Source organism: Dendrobates tinctorius, unplaced genomic scaffold, assembly GCF_039654945.1.
Source record: "Dendrobates tinctorius isolate UK_male_01 unplaced genomic scaffold, ASM3965494v1 ptg000165l, whole genome shotgun sequence".
NCBI lineage: Eukaryota > Metazoa > Chordata > Amphibia > Anura > Dendrobatidae > Dendrobates > Dendrobates tinctorius.
The window spans coordinates 19,583,881-19,602,529 of NW_027361832.1; the positions used below are offsets into that span (position 1 = coordinate 19,583,881).

An 18,649-nucleotide genomic window follows, 5' to 3' on the forward strand; every position below is an offset into this window, starting at 1 on the left:
CTTACCTCTGCCTCATATTTGTGTCCATTAATGGTATGCTCGGACCCGTGTCCATCACAAGACCCCCAGTGAAAGTGGAATTGCTTCAATCTGTAAGTTCCTTCTAGAAGTCCACCTTTAAGTACTGTAATTCCAGAAGAAACAAGAGCTCAGTGCCGATGTATCTACGGCAGAGGAAATGTGCATCCTCATGTTCTTATAATAAACTCTTAAGAGACCATTGACCCGCTAAGACTCTGCCTTCAAAGATAGCCCAGGGCTTAAGAATCAGCGTTAATTAACAAAATGAGTTGTGACATGTATCTCTGGCCAATCTGCTTAAATGCATCATTATAGATCTTTCCTAGTGAGGTTGTGAAGGATTGAATGGATGGTCACGCTTCCCACCGGAGTCCTCAATGTGCAGATTTTGAGGAATTCACACTCAGGATAATAAACCATCATCCATATCAGATATACAATCACACATCAGATTCCAATAAGCTTTTTGTCATATTAATGGACACGATGATACTTGTAATGTACATTAACAATTTATATACTTCACATAGTTACGAGAATAGAGGGATAATAATTACACCCTGACCCTGGGCACGCGGGGACCTTCTGCCTCTAATATTGCACAATTATTACAAGTGGCACATGGCAGCTTTGGGGGCCATGTTACAAATTTTACATTAGTCAGCTTCAATATATACCATACTGTATAACAGTACAATACAACACACACTTTGTCTGCCAATGTATTACATTCACATCATCATCAATATCTCTGACATTTCCTACGGGAAAGCCAAGTCCCATTTATACATGAGCGTGTCAGACCTTCCCAATCTGATATTGATGACCTGTCCTAACCATAGGTCATCAGCATTAAAGGGAATGTGTCACCAGATTTTAAGTACAATATGTAATCTAAGAGTAGCAGGATGTAGGGGCAGAGAGCTTGATTCCAGAGATGTGTCACTTACTAGGCTGCTTTCTGTCATTTTGATGCATCACTGTTTTTTGTGCTGCAGATCTTCCAGTTACTGATTGGCAGATTTCTGTGTACACTATATATTCACAAAAAGCTGCCAATCAGTGGTAGGGGCGGGGTTACACAGAGCAGCTGACTAGGAGGCACCAGACACCTAGTCCTGTAGTGATAATCTCCTGCTGATAAAACACTGATTGTATTGAAACAGAAACACACAGCCCAGAAATCAGGGTCTCACCCCCTACATCATTCTACTCTCAGACTACATAGCAAACACCTGGTGACAGGATTCTCTTTACAGACCCATGAAAACCTTTAAAGAAGAACGGTCACTGGCCATAAATATGTAACATGGTGAAAATATTGCTGGTCTCTTGAATCTAACATTTTTTTCTCTTGTTCCTTCCTCTCTCCATTCCCGGCCCCTTATTTTTTATAAATAAATCAATTCTAATTAGCCAAGAGGGTGTGGTCCTTGCGTTTTATCAATGTCACCTTTTTAAAGACCATGCGCCTTTGGCTGTAACCATATAAACACCATTACTGGGCTAGTTCGGTGGTAATGACAGCACCAAAGCCCACGGTCACAGTCACACCAGCCTTCGTAATATTGCAAAAATGTCCACACATATAAGGATATTATACTGTATGATAGATGAGAAGAGGTGATGTGCGCTGTGTAAAATCCCGTTATTAGAATTCATAGAGTCCACATAACTGCATCAGAAATACGTAAGTAAATCTATTGCCTCATCTACACTATAAGATAAAGCACGTATGGACATTTTTATTAATGCTAGAAAACCCCCCAGTGCTGCACCATTATGTGTGTTCTCCACGGCACGTGCTGCGGAGATCAGCCAGGCACAGGCCATATTAGAGAAAGCAGCATTGCTTCTGTCTCTGGCATGTTTCCCAGTCTCCGTCAGGTTCGTACCTGTCACAGCTCACAACTGCTTGTCTGTCTGCAGCTATAAAACCATGGGGGGCTTATGGGGCTCAGTAAATACATCATACGGCCCGAACATCGTTCTATTCAATGTCTCTGCACCGGAAAACTGGCCCCATAAACAATGCTTTAATTAAGAAGCCAAATTTAAGGTTAAATCAATACCCTCATGACATCTCTGAGGAGCGCTTAAATAAATTATTAGCCAAAATCGTCAGAAAATTGTTGTACGCGCCTAACTAAAACAACTGAGAGCCACAGAAGTCAGCATTCACCAGTGGGGGAACCATAAAGCAGATGGTGATCATTCTTACAAGTTTGTGCATTGCAAGGATGACATCCAAGATAAATTTTACACGAAAAAAAGCACATGCAAAATCGGCACTGAAAGTCAACCTCTGTGAGCCAGGAATGCTGGGAGATTTCGGCTCCGAAGCTTGCAGAATTGTAAGCACTGTATTTAGAGATAAGGGAATCGATCCACACCATATCCAATTCGTTAAGGATTTCCCCAAAATTTTGGGTTCCGGAAGGTATAATTTTTGAAGATTCAATTTGCATGAATTCCGCAAAATGGCAGCCTCGTGTCAGAAATTTGACTGTCTTCTTTTATGGGTTAAAATAATTAAAATAAATTATACTCCACTTTCCTAGGCCCTATCCTCAGGCCACCTCTCCTGCTGCAGCTCCCCAGTCCTCTGTGCCATTCTTCATTGGTCCTCCACATGGAGAAACAAGTAGCTGAGGTCGGCGTGCAAATAGTTGAGGGGTTAGGACATAATGTATGATATTTTACCCTCTTGTCTCTGTTTTTTATGGTTTGTGATCTGGAGCGGCCTCAGAGCACATTGTCTTTTAGCATCAGTTGGAGCACGTTCCATTGGGTTTGATTTTATTCGTACCGAATGGAATATGACCCCCTGAAACAAGCTATCACGATGACAGCACTCACCTTGTAGGACTCACGTCCATATTGACCAAGGAACCCACTTGGTGATTTAGGCAGCAAAAAAGTGTAGACAAATCCCAATCCAGGTTGAAGTTTTAAAAAGATGAAGTTTTTTCCGCCATAAAAAATATGTTTCGACCCAAGGTGAGTCTTTTTCAAATAATCGAAAATCAAGTTAATCTGCCTGAAATGAAGAAGATTGTGTCTCTCTAAACTATATAAAATACAAGGTGCACCTTTGGGAAGTCTATAAAGCACGAGACCCGATGTCTCGATATTAGCACAAAGGTTCTAGGACATTATGTAATGTAGAGAATGGTTCCTGGTGCGAAAAGTACAGGGTGGGTCATTTATATGGATACACCTAAATAAAATGGGAATGGTTGGTGACATCAACTTCCTGTTTGTGGGCACATCAGTATATGGGAGGGGGAAAACTTTTCAAGATGGGTGGTGACCATGGTGGCCATTTTGAAGTCGGCCATTTTAGATCCAACTTTATTCTTTTCAATGGGAAGAGGGTCATGTGACACATCAAACTTATTGAGAATTTCACAAGAAAAACAATGGTGTGCTTGGTTTTAACGTAACTGTATTCTTTCGTGAGTTATTCACAAGTTTCTCTTTGTTTACAGCCATTGACATGTCGCATATATTAACATGTGAGGAGCAGATAGAAATTGTGTTGATGTCTGGTGAACGCAGTGCCCGAGTCATTGCAGCAGATTTCAATGCAAGACACCCTACACAAGAAAACTGTCACCATTCCCATTTTACATAGGTGTATCCATATAAATGGCCCACCGAAAAAAGTTTGCCTCATGAGTCATCACTGAACATAACGTTTTGTGTAAACTAAGGGTCCTGTTCTAATTTTTGTTTTGCCCATTCTGCTAATTCAGCGCGTCGATCTGGGCCACCAACCATTCCCATTTTATTTAGGTGTATCCATATAAATGGCCCACCCTGTACTAAAAAAAGTAAGTTTGAGTACTCAAGAGTATAGGCAGAACATCACAAAGACCACCTTACATAACATAGAAGAGGGTCCGTGCCAGAACCATAATGGGAAGAACCAGTCCCTTCACGTATAATTTTTTTTTTTTTTCTAAGAAGATGTAGAAAACTTGGAGCAGTAAATATGTTTACTTCGTAAGATGATGAGGCCCACAGCATGATATGTGAATATTTAGCACATTATCTTTGTCACGCATAGTGCCCTACCCTGCTGCACAAGGCATATCAGTGATCCGCAGGACCCAGCCTGACGCCATTTTTATATTCAAACCTACTAAATTCATGGAATGATTGGAATAAAACCAATTAACACCTCTCCTTGTGCCTGGGCTGAAAGGTTTCGAGTGTCCAGAATGCATTACTTAATTTAAGAGGCATCTGCACTTATTTGCGCTACAATTAAAGGTAGAACACAATCAGAGATGAATCAAAATGAATGGGGTATTTCAATATCTACAGAAATTGACTATCATTGATAATGAGGGAGACTTTCTCAAGGAATAGGGTAAGCTAAAAAAAAGAAAATTCAGAAACGCAAATAAACCTCCAAGATGGCACAGATGTTATGGTGAAGCCATAGATATTTCAAAAAATAGGGTCCTTGAAGCAAGTAGCCAGATATACTTCATCCGGGATTTTGGAGGGGACTTCCACTGAGGAGACACCATTAAAATTCCATTGAGGTGTTTCTTAATCATTCCTGTTCCTTGGAAAATTGGTAACAATTACCCTGACAGTCATTAGAGCTTCCTCAAGGTTACCTAATTTTCATCCTAACAGTTAACCATTATCGTTATGTCACATTTGTTCCCATCTGGTAAGGCCTCTTTCACACTTCAGTTTTTTACAATCAGTCACAATCCGCCAGGTTTTGAAAAAAACGGATACGCAATTTTCTTTTGAGGATCCGTTTTTTTCCCCATTGACTTCCATTATAGGCGGATCGTGACGGATTGCCGTCCGTTGCATCCGTTTTTTTTGCGGATCCGCCAAAAGTTGCTGTCCGTCACCATCCTCAAAGATTTCAAAACGGAGCTTGCAACGTTTTTTTCTCTGGCGGATCCTCCAGACACTGATTTAACCCGAAATTCTTTCTGGGTGCCGGACAAAAAAAAATTCTCTCTCTCTCTCTCTCTCTCTGTCTCTCTCTCTCTCTCTTTTCCAGGCTGCGATTCCTTTAAAATTCTTCATTTGTCGGATCCGTCAAAAAAACGGACGGGTGGCATCCGTTATCATCAGTACTAAAACAGATCCGCCATCCGTCATTTTGGCAGATTTTGACTGATGCAAAAAACTGAAGTGTGAAAGAGGCCTAATACTGGGGTAACAACACTTTTTATGGGGGCAGAATGAAATCTCAATATCTGGACCTCTAATGGTTCTTCTGAACCAAACGTAAATCATCATGGGCTTCTAAGTTCAGTCAACGGGAAGTCCAGGTGTTTTGGCCTTAATATTGATAGAAAAATATACCTACAATATGGAAGAAGACGCCTCAATGACTATTTAAAGGGGATTTTATCATGTTAACAACTACCGGAAATGTTGAAACAGCAACACACGACAGGTTCAATTACTAGACCTCATCTCTCAAATCAACCCAGAAGGCCAACATTATCCCCTCTACAAAATCTGAATTAATCCCTCAGTAGTGCGTGAACGTAACCTAATGCTGCCTGTAGTGTTTCACAGTCCTCAAAAAAACTGAAAGCTCTCAGTCAGTTTGGCAGAAATCTGGAACCGTGTGTATCTAGTGACAGGCAATCTAGAAGTTAAATAATCCTTTGTGTCAGTGCACCGGGCGTCCCGGCAGATAACACCTAAGGCGCTGCGGTATCAGCCGTCACATAGGAGCCTGCACCTATTGTTCAAGAGCAGGACATAAAAGATAATGAACAGCATTGGAAATGCATGGCGGAAACATATTTCCTCTTGAATAATCTCTGTCGCATATCCCATACTTACCAGACATTCTGCCTGGTCACATTTTTGAGGTCTGATATCAGACTGTAACAGTATGGGAACTCATTGTTTTCTAGAGATAAGAATTAGAAGTTGAGTATCAAAATCTGTAGGCTGTTCATCTAAGGCATAGATGGGACGTCCTCTGATAAGAGTCCCACTTGGTAGTCACGCTCTTCTTGAAGCAACCATGACAGCGGCATTTAAGATTGGAAATGAGCCAAAGTGTCCCTGGCATCGGCATGACAGCTGGGAGGCCTACCGAAGACCCCCCTTGTCTGCCATGTTTGTACAACTAAGAGACTGGTAGCTTTTCAATACACTGCAATACTAAGGTATTACAGTGCATTGTACAAGTGATCCTTGATTCAAGACTCCTAAGGGCTAATAAAAAAATGTAATTTTTTCTAAAAAAAAAATATGTAAAAGTTTATATTGCCCCCTTCCTCTTACCATAATGCAATTAGTATCTAAAGCAAAGAGAAAATTAACATAATTGGAATTGACACTTAATATTTCCTAATATTTACCCCATGTGGTTAACACCAAAATGGAAGACTGAAATGACCAAATTTTTCGCTCACTTTGTTTATAGACTAAAAAGAGATCCAAAAGTAGCTAGGATCCCAAAATGGTAATGATAAAATCTACATCTGGTACCACAGAAAAAAGCCCTCATAGAAATTAATTGAAAGAAAAATAAAACAGTTAAAATTCTTGTAAAGAGAAGGGAAAAAAATCAAAAATGAGGAGGAGGCTCAACTGAGACAATTTTGACCAAGGACCTGCCTAGCTCTGGAGCCGTCCGTAGCTTCAAGAATTTCATATCTACCAAATGAAAATCTAAAAGAGCAGAGGTTAAATGATCCCGACTAGTGAAGAGAGACAGAGACCCAACGGATCTGCACTATATTACATAGAGATGCTAAATCATACGGAATCTGATGGAACACGGCACAATTCATAAGGAGCCTGGAGGGAAAGAAGTACAGTAAAGCCTCAGACGTCACCCAGGTGCATAGAAACCTTATATTGGAACAAACACTGGTGTAATCAGAAGCCCCTCAGGATTCAGGTAAACGGAGGTTTACTCTTAAAGGTCCAGCCTTTTTCAGTTCTGACAGTCAGCTTGAAGTCATCACCAAGGAGGGCAAGTCCTCAGAAGTATGATATATAGGGCACCACGGTGGCCCAGAGCTCAATGCCCCTCCAAGGACAACATCTGCAAGGAGTTTGTATGTCAATTGTGCGGGTTTCCTCCCACACTCCAAAAACAAACTGATAGGAGCTCAGTCTAAATACTCTATCGTAACAGCCATGATGATGTCTTTAGAGTGCTTTGGAATTAATGGTGCTATATAAGCTAGTATAATAAATAATATAAACTGGCCCCTAAAAGGAAATGACTAAGTATGGAGGTGAGGGGTCTGCGAGAGTATGTCTTCATTCTTGTACATAGTGTGGATCCAAAGAATGAACCCCTTCTCCTTCTCTATGATATCCTCATTCCATGAGAGGGCAGGGGTTGTTGTCCTGGGACAATCTCTTTATTTTTAGCCTTCTGATGATTGAGCCTACATATATATGATTATTATCAGATAACCAGGCAAAATACTCAAGAGAATTAAAAGTACTTTTGCGCAAGAGGAGCGAAGTCATTTTTCGTGGCAGCCAATCAGATTGCTTCTTCTATTTTCACAACGGCCTGAGAAAAACAGAAGCATTAATCTGATTGACTGAACCACCGTACTGTCCATCACAGTTTACAGGGCCTGGAGATGACAGTCGTGTATGCTTCTCCCTCCGAAGCGGTTCGTGTAGATCTCTACTAATAATACGAGAATTTATAAGTGTTAAATACGAAGCTGCTACTGGACATTGTCACCGGTCCATCGCAGCTACAACGACAATTCTTCCCTCTGTCCGAGCATCAGACTGAGGCCTCACAATGTTCCATTGTGGAGTCATGGCATTTTGTAATTAGTTTTGTATATTGTCTATTGTGGCTGTGATCTGCAGGGCATGACCATGATACAGGCTCAGACTGTAGGCCAGAATGTGCAGGCAAGAAAAACGCACAGGTCTACTCATAAAATGCAATCTGAGCTGCTGAGATCACCTATAATCTATAAAATGTATTCCTATTAGGACTTGTGCGGACGTCCGTAATAATCGGACAAGTGCTGTCTGTCGTTTTTTCGGATAGCACTTGTCCCCATGCTATTCTACGGGGCCTTGCATATGTGCGATTTCTTTCCTAAAATAAAGCAGGTCTGGGAAAACTATCACTGCACTCATGCAAGTCAAGGAATGCATGGAAAACATCGGACTGCACTCGGATAACATCTGAGTGCAGTCCAATTTCCAAGCATTGACAGAATGGAGGAGATGGAGAACACTTTTTCTCAATCTTCTCATCTGAGAGAATTGGATCACGCTGGGATCACTCTGATCAAAGTTTGATTAGAGTGCGATTTGTAACGACCCGATTCTCTCAGATGGAGCTGCAGACAATCGCATTTTTTCTCATCTGAGAAAATTTGGGTCAATTATGCAAATCACATTCTGGTCAACCTCTGATCGGACTGCACTCACATGCCATCCAAGAGCAGTCTGATGTTTTCCAGGCACTCATTGACCTACATTGCTGAGTGCGATAAGAATATCAGCTCAAACTCGGGCATGCTGCAGTTTTTTCTCTGGATAGGCTCTGCTGTGTAAAAAAATCGGACATGTGCACGGCCCATAGAAGAACATCATAACATAAGTGCTATCCGTTCAAAACCATCCGTTTATTACGGGAGTCCTAAGGCTACATCACCGTGGGACATTTCCACTGCAAATCTTCTGAAGTCCCCCAAAGGTTCAGCAGGAGAAACCCCCATTTAGAGCTGTCCTTGAAGCCAATTAATGACTTGTCCCACGGGCCTAGTTCTTATAGGATGCTTCACAGAAAATCTATTAGACCTTATTGATGTTGTCATGTGTATGCGATGATGAGGCCATTGATTACAAAGCAGTAATAAGTAATCATGCATTCTGTCTGACACTGATTCTAAGGATTTCTAAGTGATTGCTATCTGCATTGGTTGGCAGCAAAAAAACAGTACATGCCACAAAAAACAGCATGTACGAGTTACTGTAACTGTCCGGAGAGAGACGACACGCTAATCACTCCATTGCTACATCTTCTCCATTCTTTTCCATTTTAGGCGGCAAGAAACCTGACTCTGGAGTTGCCTTTAGGTTGTTGAGTAGCGAAGCAGTAATTAGATTCTAGTAAAACAATGTTGGTATTATTGTGCAGTTTATGTTAAGCTCAGTTCAAATTTCATTAGAAAAGAACCATAAAATGGATTTGTCCTGATGTGTTGGGACAATATGTCTCGCTCTACTTAAAGGGAATCTGTCAGAAGGTTCTTGCTATGTAATCTAAGAGCAGCACAAAATAGAGCAAGGCAGTCTGATTCCAGGGATGTGTCATTTACTGGTCTGTGTGCTGTAGTTTCAATACAGTCACTGTTTTATCAGGAGGATATTATCACTACATGACTAGCTCTCAGGTGCAGACCAGTCCAGCTAATCTGTATAACCCCGCCTCCACACCATTGATTGGTAGGTTGCTGACAATGCACAAAAGAAGCTGCCAATCAGCGGTGTGGACGGGGTTATATACAGCTCACCATTCTGACCACTGCTACATCTATAGCAGAGAAAACAATAATTATATGAAAACTTCACCAAGAAGCCCAGTATGTGATACATTGCTTGAATCAGGATCTCTGCCGCTACATCATGCTACTCTCAGATTATATAGAAAAAAACTGTCGACAGATTCCCTTTAAGCAAATGCATTGCATATTGTTTTTCGTTTGCTTGTTTTTTTACTAGTAATATGCCTGTCATGGTTGTGGACAGGGTTCCTTCCCTTTCATCTCAGGGTTAATTTTGCATGGCCTCCTTTTGGTTTGGGGAGGGCTATATTTACCCGCCTTCGTCTAGGGATCCTTGTCAGTGATACATCTGTCTTGGCTGTGTGTTTGACCCCCTGGTGTGCTTGCATACTGTTTAGTCCGATTGCTTTCTTGCGTATGACCCGGTCTGTTTTCTCGTTCTGTGCATTGCTTTGTGACTCTGTGCTTGTTGTCTGTTTCTGGCTCTGACCTTCGGCTTGGTACTCTAACTTCCCACCTGTCAGCCCCATTTGTACTGCTCCGCTATCTCCGGCTTCCCGACCTTTTTGCTACGTCCTGACCACTCTTAGCATCTCACCCTTTGGCACTTTTTTGACCTCCTAGCTTGACTTTGGCACGTTCAGAATACTCTCTGGCTTCACAGGTCACCACCGCGTCTCGGCGTCTGGCTCCGCCTCCGACCACTCTCCCAGTGCTCACATGTCTCAGGTCCTGCGCTCAGGCAGGTAAGCTCACCGCAGCGCTCCTCACTCACTCTCTATCCTTCTGTAACACGTGCGCAGACTCCTGCTGTAAGTCTACAGCAGGGTTCTTGATAATGCCTTATACATGTAGCCGATCTAGGGGGATCAAATGGCAAGCAGTTTTGGTTGTCAATGTCATACGAGTAACATTGACAACCAAAACTGCCGATTGAAGCTGTTTGATTAGATGAATTAATTTGGGCAAGCTCTGAAATGTCTGCAGTGATGTATGCCGCAATGCACCAAGGTGTGAGAAATAACTGGCACAAACAAGCAAATACTTTGCATGCTGAGATGTAAACAGCAAATTAAAAGCACAATGTTACTGTATAAGGCACTTTCAATAAGGAAAACAATAGGTTATAAAAGAGTTCTATTATTATTCTATTATTAAAGGGGTTGTCTCAAAAAGAGAGGTCCGTCCACATCTCAGAAGGAAGATTCAGGGAGAGGAGACATTAATACATTTTAAAACTTTAGCTTTAAATGTAGTTAAATAACAAAAGCTCTTGAATGCATCAAATTGATTTTTATTCCAAAGGATTTATTTAAAAATAAAGGTTGTGGGCAGAAATGGACAAGTGTTGATATTTTTTATGCCACTAGAAGAAGCCGGTGATTTGGCGAAACGCACGTCAGGAGTTTATGCTCTCACGACAGTGAGTTCCACTGTTAGTGTCAGGATAAGGTAAATAACATATGATTTACACAATTAATAATATGTATGATTTTAAATTTGATACAATAAAAGCTTTATTTTTTATTCACAATTCTTTTTCTTTAAGTTTTTGGAAAAGACTTCAGTAGCCTGATTATCACTAGACAATAAATCCTTCATATTGTGAGGATTATTAAGAAATCATACCGTAGGTCAGCCAACTATCTGGAAAAAAAAATATGAAGGTTTATCAGTGAATTATCCCATAGTGTGCAATATCCTCTATTCTATATTAGTCCTGGCTCAATAAACTGGATATCTGATGGACTGTGATAAACGACTTCACAGCTCTGTTATGAAATCCGTGATATCAAGATAAAATTGATGGAGGATACTTGTTCTTGCAAAAGTATTATTTAATGACTTGTTGCCTTGAGAACCGGTTCTAGACAATATCATCTATTGACCAAGGCAATTCTTCATACAAGATGTGTTATCCCACTCCGGCACTGTTGTGGTGTTCATCCACCCCAACGCTCCTCAAATTTTGGATAAAATGTGTGAAAAAATGAACTTTTCCCATAATTAATAGACGTTGGACAAATATTATGCAAAACACAGCTATGGTGCTGCTCAAAAAAATCACAGACAACCAAAATTATCTATGGAGACAATGGAACAAAAAAAAATAGATGAATCGTTAAGATTCTAAGTGTTGCACATGGCTCGGATACTAGTACGAACACATTAGCTGCATTAACTATGAACTGTAAAATGATGAAAATTACATCATAATAACCTGCTCAATCTCCTCCAGATTAAACAAAATCACAGACGCATCAACTTTTTTCGTAATGAATAGTTGGAAAAAGTCCCATAGTTTTACTGAATTTTCCAAACTAAAACATTTTGAAAAAGTTAAATGAAAAGTTCCCTGGAAGCGACATATCTGTACATTAACTAATGGAGTTGGATAGAAGGCAGGGGTGGAATCTAGAAACTATCATCTACTCTTAAAGTATGATGACCCAGGAATTCCCTGGTCTTGATTATGGTGCATGGTGGAGTTAGATACTCATGATGGCCCTGGAAATTCCCTGGTGTTCATTATGGGGCATGGTGTAGCTAGATACTCACAGAAATTCCCTGGTCTTGATGATGGGGCATGGTGGAGTCGGATATGCCTGATTCATTAAGAGATGCCCATATATGTAGTGCTCGGATATAGTAATATACGAGGCTCGAGCACTACACCAGAAATCTCACTCCAGTCGGGTACTGGAGTGAGATTTCTGGAGTACGGAACGCCACAGCTAGTCATGAATTAGATGGGCTATGGCATCATGCCCACCGCCGCACCCCTGTCTTGCCTCAACTCCACCCATTTTGCCCAAGCTGGGAGAAACTGGCATGAAGATGCTAAATATAGAAAAAATCAGAGTTACACCAACATTTTGAAACTTTTGGCTTTTTTACATCAATTTGGGCATAGCTGGGGTGGAAGTGGCATGGCAGGGTGTTTCCTCTCCATGTGTTTTCTGCCTTGTCTATTTTCTCTGCTTTCCATAAAACTTTACATGCTTTCCCTCTCTTCACTGCTGATCTGTGTACAACCCTCTCCTTCCTCCTCCTGCTATCTATAACACTGAGAGGAGGGTAGTTGTCAGGAGCTCTCACAGATTTGTATTTTTTTTTTGTAGATCATTTAGCTACATTATAGGACTTACAGAAGCTGCAGTAGCAAAATGGTAAAGTAATAATGAGAACTATTTAGAAAATTGCTTAACTTTGCATTGAAGAAGCAAATGAAAATAAAATAAATCATTGCAAAAGTGTACATAACCTTTAAGCAATTAACTGATTAAACACAGTGAAAGGGGAAAAGCGGAAGACTAATGGAAATCAGAAGGTCACGAATGATAATATAGTGTTCGCCACTGCCATGGTTCAACACCTAATATCTATGATGTCATTTAATCATTGTCTAAATAGGAATCATGCCAAATCCATGTAAGCAGAATAGTAATCAGACCTATCTAATGAAAGGGGAGCATAATAATACACATGTATGTATACAACATATCAGAAGCCATCAAATACGAGAAGGTTCAGAGGTCCGTTCTTTATTTTATCTCAGTGAATTAATTTTGGATTTTGAGCGTGTGTGACGACTCTCATCCTGTCAGCTTGTTAACAATTTTCTGCTCGTGAAGTGACACAGCGGACAGTTAAATAAACACGGACAAAGAAAGCTTTGTTACGAGGCAGGCAAAGTCATATTCAAATAGAGAAGGAGGGGAACAGGACGGAAGGACGGGAACACTGGACGCCCTTGTAGTTGGTAATACAAACTACTACAACGGGGGGGATACACTTCGCATTATTTATATAAAGCCACGAGACATTATTACCGCAGATAAAGGCTCTCTATGGAGCCACTAAATGATATTGTCGGCACCAGGTGTGACACGTAGGCACATAATAAACGTAATTCAACAAGTGTATTACAAAGCTAATGCTGCTCATAGATTGCTGCAACACGTAATGAAGTCCAATAATGATAAAAACAGATAACTCAATAAAGGTGACGGGTATTGATTGCTCTACATACAAATTGCAACACCAAGATGGAAAAGTTGTGGAAGGATGTAAATCACAGGATGTATAGACGTGCTAATGATATGCAAATGATGAGAAAATGGAAACATTTTCAAAACGTAATCAATAACGAGTACCAACGCCACGTGCAGAATCCCTGCATTTACACGTCTTGGTTGCTATCAATGAGATTACTAATTTTAGTCTGTCATGCTGAATGCACTAGGCAAAATCATCAAGGTCCGCTGCTGGCAACTTCTTTGCCTTTCCCGACCAATCACATCTCAGATGTGCTTTATGGTATACAAGTTCGGACATGCTGCAGGCCATGGTAACACGTTTAGACCATGCAGGCTGCTCACAGTAGCCAGAAAGATATGTTGCCGGTTGTTGTTATTGTATTGAAAAATAGCCATTAAGATGTTTTGGAGAAATGGTTGTACCACAGATTCAACAAATAAATCAATGTAACTCTGAACTGTTAGTGTACCAAAAGACAAAAGGTGTCTATATAAAACATCAGAAGGCATTTGCTTGACATTGGGCTATGAGCCAGACGTCCCGCTCCATTTGTTCCATTGAGCTAATGCCACTGCTATCAGGCTATCATAGTGTACAGCAAAACAGCAATGGAGGTCTATCCTCTTCAACGATAAGTCCCGATTTGTCTTGGATGAAATGATAATCATAGACTGGTCTGGAGTTGAAATAGGCAACACCATGAAGCGGCTTTAACCAAGGAACATGAAACAGTAAGAAATCTCCAGGGTGCATGTTGCTCATGCTACTGTGAGCATCCTGCATGGCCAAAACGCGCTACCATAGCCTACAGCGTCTCTGGACTTGTCTCCCATCGAGAACATCTGGGACATCATTAATCAACAATTGCAAATGGAGCTGCCACAAATGGATCTTGATAAATTATCTGCCCAAGTGGATTCAGCATAGCAGATTTTTCTTTAGACAACCAATATGCCATAAATCGATATATTTTTGAAAATTCTGTCTCCATTTTTTTCGTCATTTTCAGATCAGTAACATGTCTATTCATCCTGTGATTTATATAATTACACAAGTTCTCATTCATGGTGTTGCAATTTCACTGTAGAGGGGTGTGTATTATCAGTGTGGTACCTATAATAAGGGGTGCAGGAGACATAGCTGACTGAACTCCAGAGATCTCACAGGTCTCCTGCCCAATGTCTTATAGAAATAAAAGTTAATGAGGTCAGTGTGAAGGCCCCATGACATAAGATGGTCATTGTAGAGTGATGGAACCGTGCAATATGCAGCTACCTCTTGTGTCTGTGCCAACCAGGCTGTGGGTCTACATAAAGCCTCCTCATTGAAAATTAAGGCCTTCAAACTAGATGTCTTGTTTGATATGTTGGTTCAAAGGACAATACTGCGATCCGTTCACTTCACATTCACTTACTAATCAACTGGAGTCACAAAACCAAATCTAATAATTACACAGATATTTGCTCAAGACTAAATGCATTTATACAGTGCATCCAATAAATATTTTTGCTGGGTAGGTAGTTGACACCATGAGCAAGGAGAAATCCCGCCAATGCTGATGTATGGTGAAGTATCTTTCCTGAGATCTATATGGGGATTGGAATGACCCGTTTATGTCTATACATTGAAAATGCTGGCTGTCTCACCGTACATGACTCATTTGTAGACCCAGTTATGTCATTGTGTTGAAAGCTTGACAACTAGGCCATAAAGGAACGTGTCACATCCTTTTTCGATATTAAACTGCCCCAAATGTCTTGCTAGTGGTGCAATGTACAGTATATCACAAACATGGTCTTCTCAAGCAAAATGTCCTACTATTTATTGGAAATGGCACTTTTTACCCTTAGATGATTGCATCATATACCTTCTGTTTCAGTCACCGGGGTGGCGCTTTTTACCCTTCCAATCACGGTCCTCTTCAAATTATTCATCGTAGCCTGATAGATTGCTTGGACTTCCCTGCTGTTATGGCAATTGCCCAGGTCCCATTACTAAATCAGAGTCTACGTCCCCAACCTGATTTTATATCTGCGCCTGCTCCGGAAAACATAGAGCCGTTTGCATTTTTTCCCCATTGAAGATGATGACTACAGGACTTAGGTCGATGGTTTTATATTCAGGAACACATTAGTAGGAGTTTTGCCTTTGTGTCTAATGTTTGCACCCTCTAGACAGAAACCATAACTACAGTGGGTACGGAAAGTATTCAGACCCCTTTAAATTTTTCACTCTTTGTTTCATTGCAGCCATTTGGTAAATTCAAAAAAGTTCATTTTTTTCTCATTAATGTACACACCCCATCTTGACTGTAAAAAAAAACAGAAATGTAGAAATTTTTGCAAATTTATTGAAAAAGAAAAATTGAAATATCACATGGACATAAGTAGAGTTGAGCGACTTTAGTCGGATCGTGTTTCATGAAACAAAATTTGTTTCAGATGAAACTGGTCCGACTAGCGCAAAAAAAAGTCGGAGTTTCGTCCGAAACCCGACCCCAATGCAAGTCAATGGGAAATAAAAGTCGGCATTGAGTGGATGAATGTCGCTCAGTGAAACAAAGATGAAACAAAATAAGGAACATACAAAAATTTTTGAAATGCTTGATAAACGTTTCTTAACCCCTTCACCCCCAAGGGTGGTTTGCACGTTCATGACCGGGCCAATTTTTACAATTCTGACCACTGTACCTTTATGAGGTCATAACTCTGGAACGCTTCCATGGATCCCGGTGATTCTGACATTGTTTTCTCGTGACATATTGTACTTCATGTTAGTGGTAAAATTTCATTCAAATAACTTGCGTTTATTTGTGAGAAAAACGGAAATTTGGCGAAAATTTTGAAAATTTCGCAATTTTCCAACTTTGAATTTTTTTGCCCTTAAATCACAGAGATACGGCACACAAAAAACTTGATAACTAACATTTCCCACATGTTTACTTTACATCAGCACAATTTTGGAACCAAAATATTTTTTTGTTAGGAAGTTATAAGGGTTAAAAGTTGACCAGCGATTTCTCATTTTTACAACACCATTTTATTTTTAGGACCACATCACATTTGAAGCCACTTTGAGGGGTCTATATGATAGAAAATACCTAAAAGTGACACCATTCTAAAAACTGCACCCCTTAAGGTGCTCAAAACCACATTCAAGAAGTTTATTAACCCTTTAGGTGCGTCACAGGAATTTTTTTGAATATTTAAAAAAAAATGAACATCTAACTTTTTTTCATAAAAAAAATACTTCAGGTTCAATTTTTTTTATTTTACCAAGGGTAACAGGAGAAATTGAACTGCAAAAGTTATTGTGCAATTTGTCCTGAGTACGCAGATACCTGATATGTGGGGGGGAACGACTGTTTCGGCGCATGGCAGAGCTCAGAATGGAAGGAGCGCCGTTTGACTTTTTCAATGCAAAATTGGCTGGAATTCAGATTGGACACCATGTCACGTTTGGAGAGTCCCTGATGTACCTAAACAGTGGAAACCCCCTACAAGTGACCCCATTTTGGAAACTAGACCCCCCAAGGAACTTATCTAGATGTGTGGTGAGAACTTTGAACCCCCATGGGCTTCACAGAAGTTTATAACATAAAGCCATACAATTAAAAAATCATATTTTTTTCCACAAAAATGATCTTTTCACCCTCAATTCTTATTTTTCCAAGGGTAACAGGACCCTAAAAGTTATTGTGCAATTTGTCCTGAGTACGCTGATACCCCACATGTGGGGGTAAACCACTATTTGGGCGCATGGCAGAGCTCGGAAGGGAAGCAGCGCCATTTGACGTTTTTGGCTGGAATTGAGATCGGACACCATGTCGCGTTTGGAAAACTCCTGATGTACCAAAACAGTGGAAACCCCCCACAAATGACACCATTTTGGAAACTAGACCCCCTAAGGAACTTATCTAGATGTGTGGTGAGAACTTTGAACCCCCATGGGCTTCACAGAAGTTTATAACATAAAGCCATACAATTAAAAAATCATATTTTTTCCACAAAAATGATCTTTTCACCCTCAATTCTTATTTTTCCAAGGGTAACAGGACCCTAAAAGTTATTGTGCAATTTGTCCTGAGTACGCTGATACCCCACATGTGGGGGTAAACCACTATTTGGGCGCATGGCAGAGCTCGGAAGGGAAGCAGCGCCATTTGTCGTTTTTGGCTGGAATTGAGATCGGACACTATGTCGCGTTTGGAAAACTCCTGATGTACCAAAACAGTGGAACCCCCCCACAAATGACACCATTTTGGAAACTAGACCCCCTAAGGAACTTATCTAGATGTGTGGTGAGCACTTTGACCCCCACAGTGCTTCACAGAAGTTTACAACGCCCGGGCGTGAAAATAAAAAATTCGTATTTTTTCCACAAACATGATCTTTTAGTCACCATTTTTTTATTTTCCCAAGGGTACCAGGAGAAATTGGACCCCAAAAGTTGTTGTCCAGTTTGTCCTGAGTATGCTGATACCCCATACGTGGGAGAAAACTACTGTATGGGCACACGTCGGGGCTCGGAAGGGAAGTAGTGACGTTTTGGAATGCAGACTTTGATGGAATGGTCTGCGGGTGTCATGTTGCCTTTGGAGAGCTCCCTAATGTACCTAAACAGTGGAAACCCCCCACAAATGACACCATTTTGTAAACTAGACCCCCCAAGGAACTTATCTAGATGTGTGGTGAGCACTTTGAACCCTCCAGTGCTTCACAGAAGTTTACAACGCCCGGGCGTGAAAATAAAAAATTCGTATTTTTTCCACAAACATGATCTTTTAGTCACCATTTTTTTATTTTCCCAAGGGTACCAGGAGAAATTGGACCCCAAAAGTTGTTGTCCAATTTGTCCTGAGTATGCTGATACCCCATATGTGGGAGAAAACTACTGTATGGGCACACGTCGGGGCTCGGAAGGGAAGTAGTGACGTTTTGGAATGCAGACTTTGATGGAATGGTCTGCGGGTGTCATGTTGCCTTTGGAGAGCCCCTAATGTACCTAAACAGTGGAAACCCCCCACAAATGACACCATTTTGTAAACTAGACCCCCCAAGGAACTTATCTAGATGTGT

General features: G+C 40.7%; 1 protein-coding gene across 4 annotated transcripts in view; it reads right to left on the minus strand.

The window, feature by feature from the left end:
• Positions 1-18,649, minus strand: part of LOC141053183 (carbonic anhydrase 2-like) — a 54,803-nt gene that overhangs the window by 13,776 nt on the left and 22,378 nt on the right. For all 4 annotated transcript variants that reach the window (XM_073550552.1, XM_073550551.1, XM_073550550.1 and 1 more), the window contains exon 4: positions 6-124. In XM_073550552.1, the coding sequence (XP_073406653.1) occupies positions 6-124 (119 nt within the window). The remainder of the gene's footprint in view (positions 1-5; positions 125-18,649) is intronic.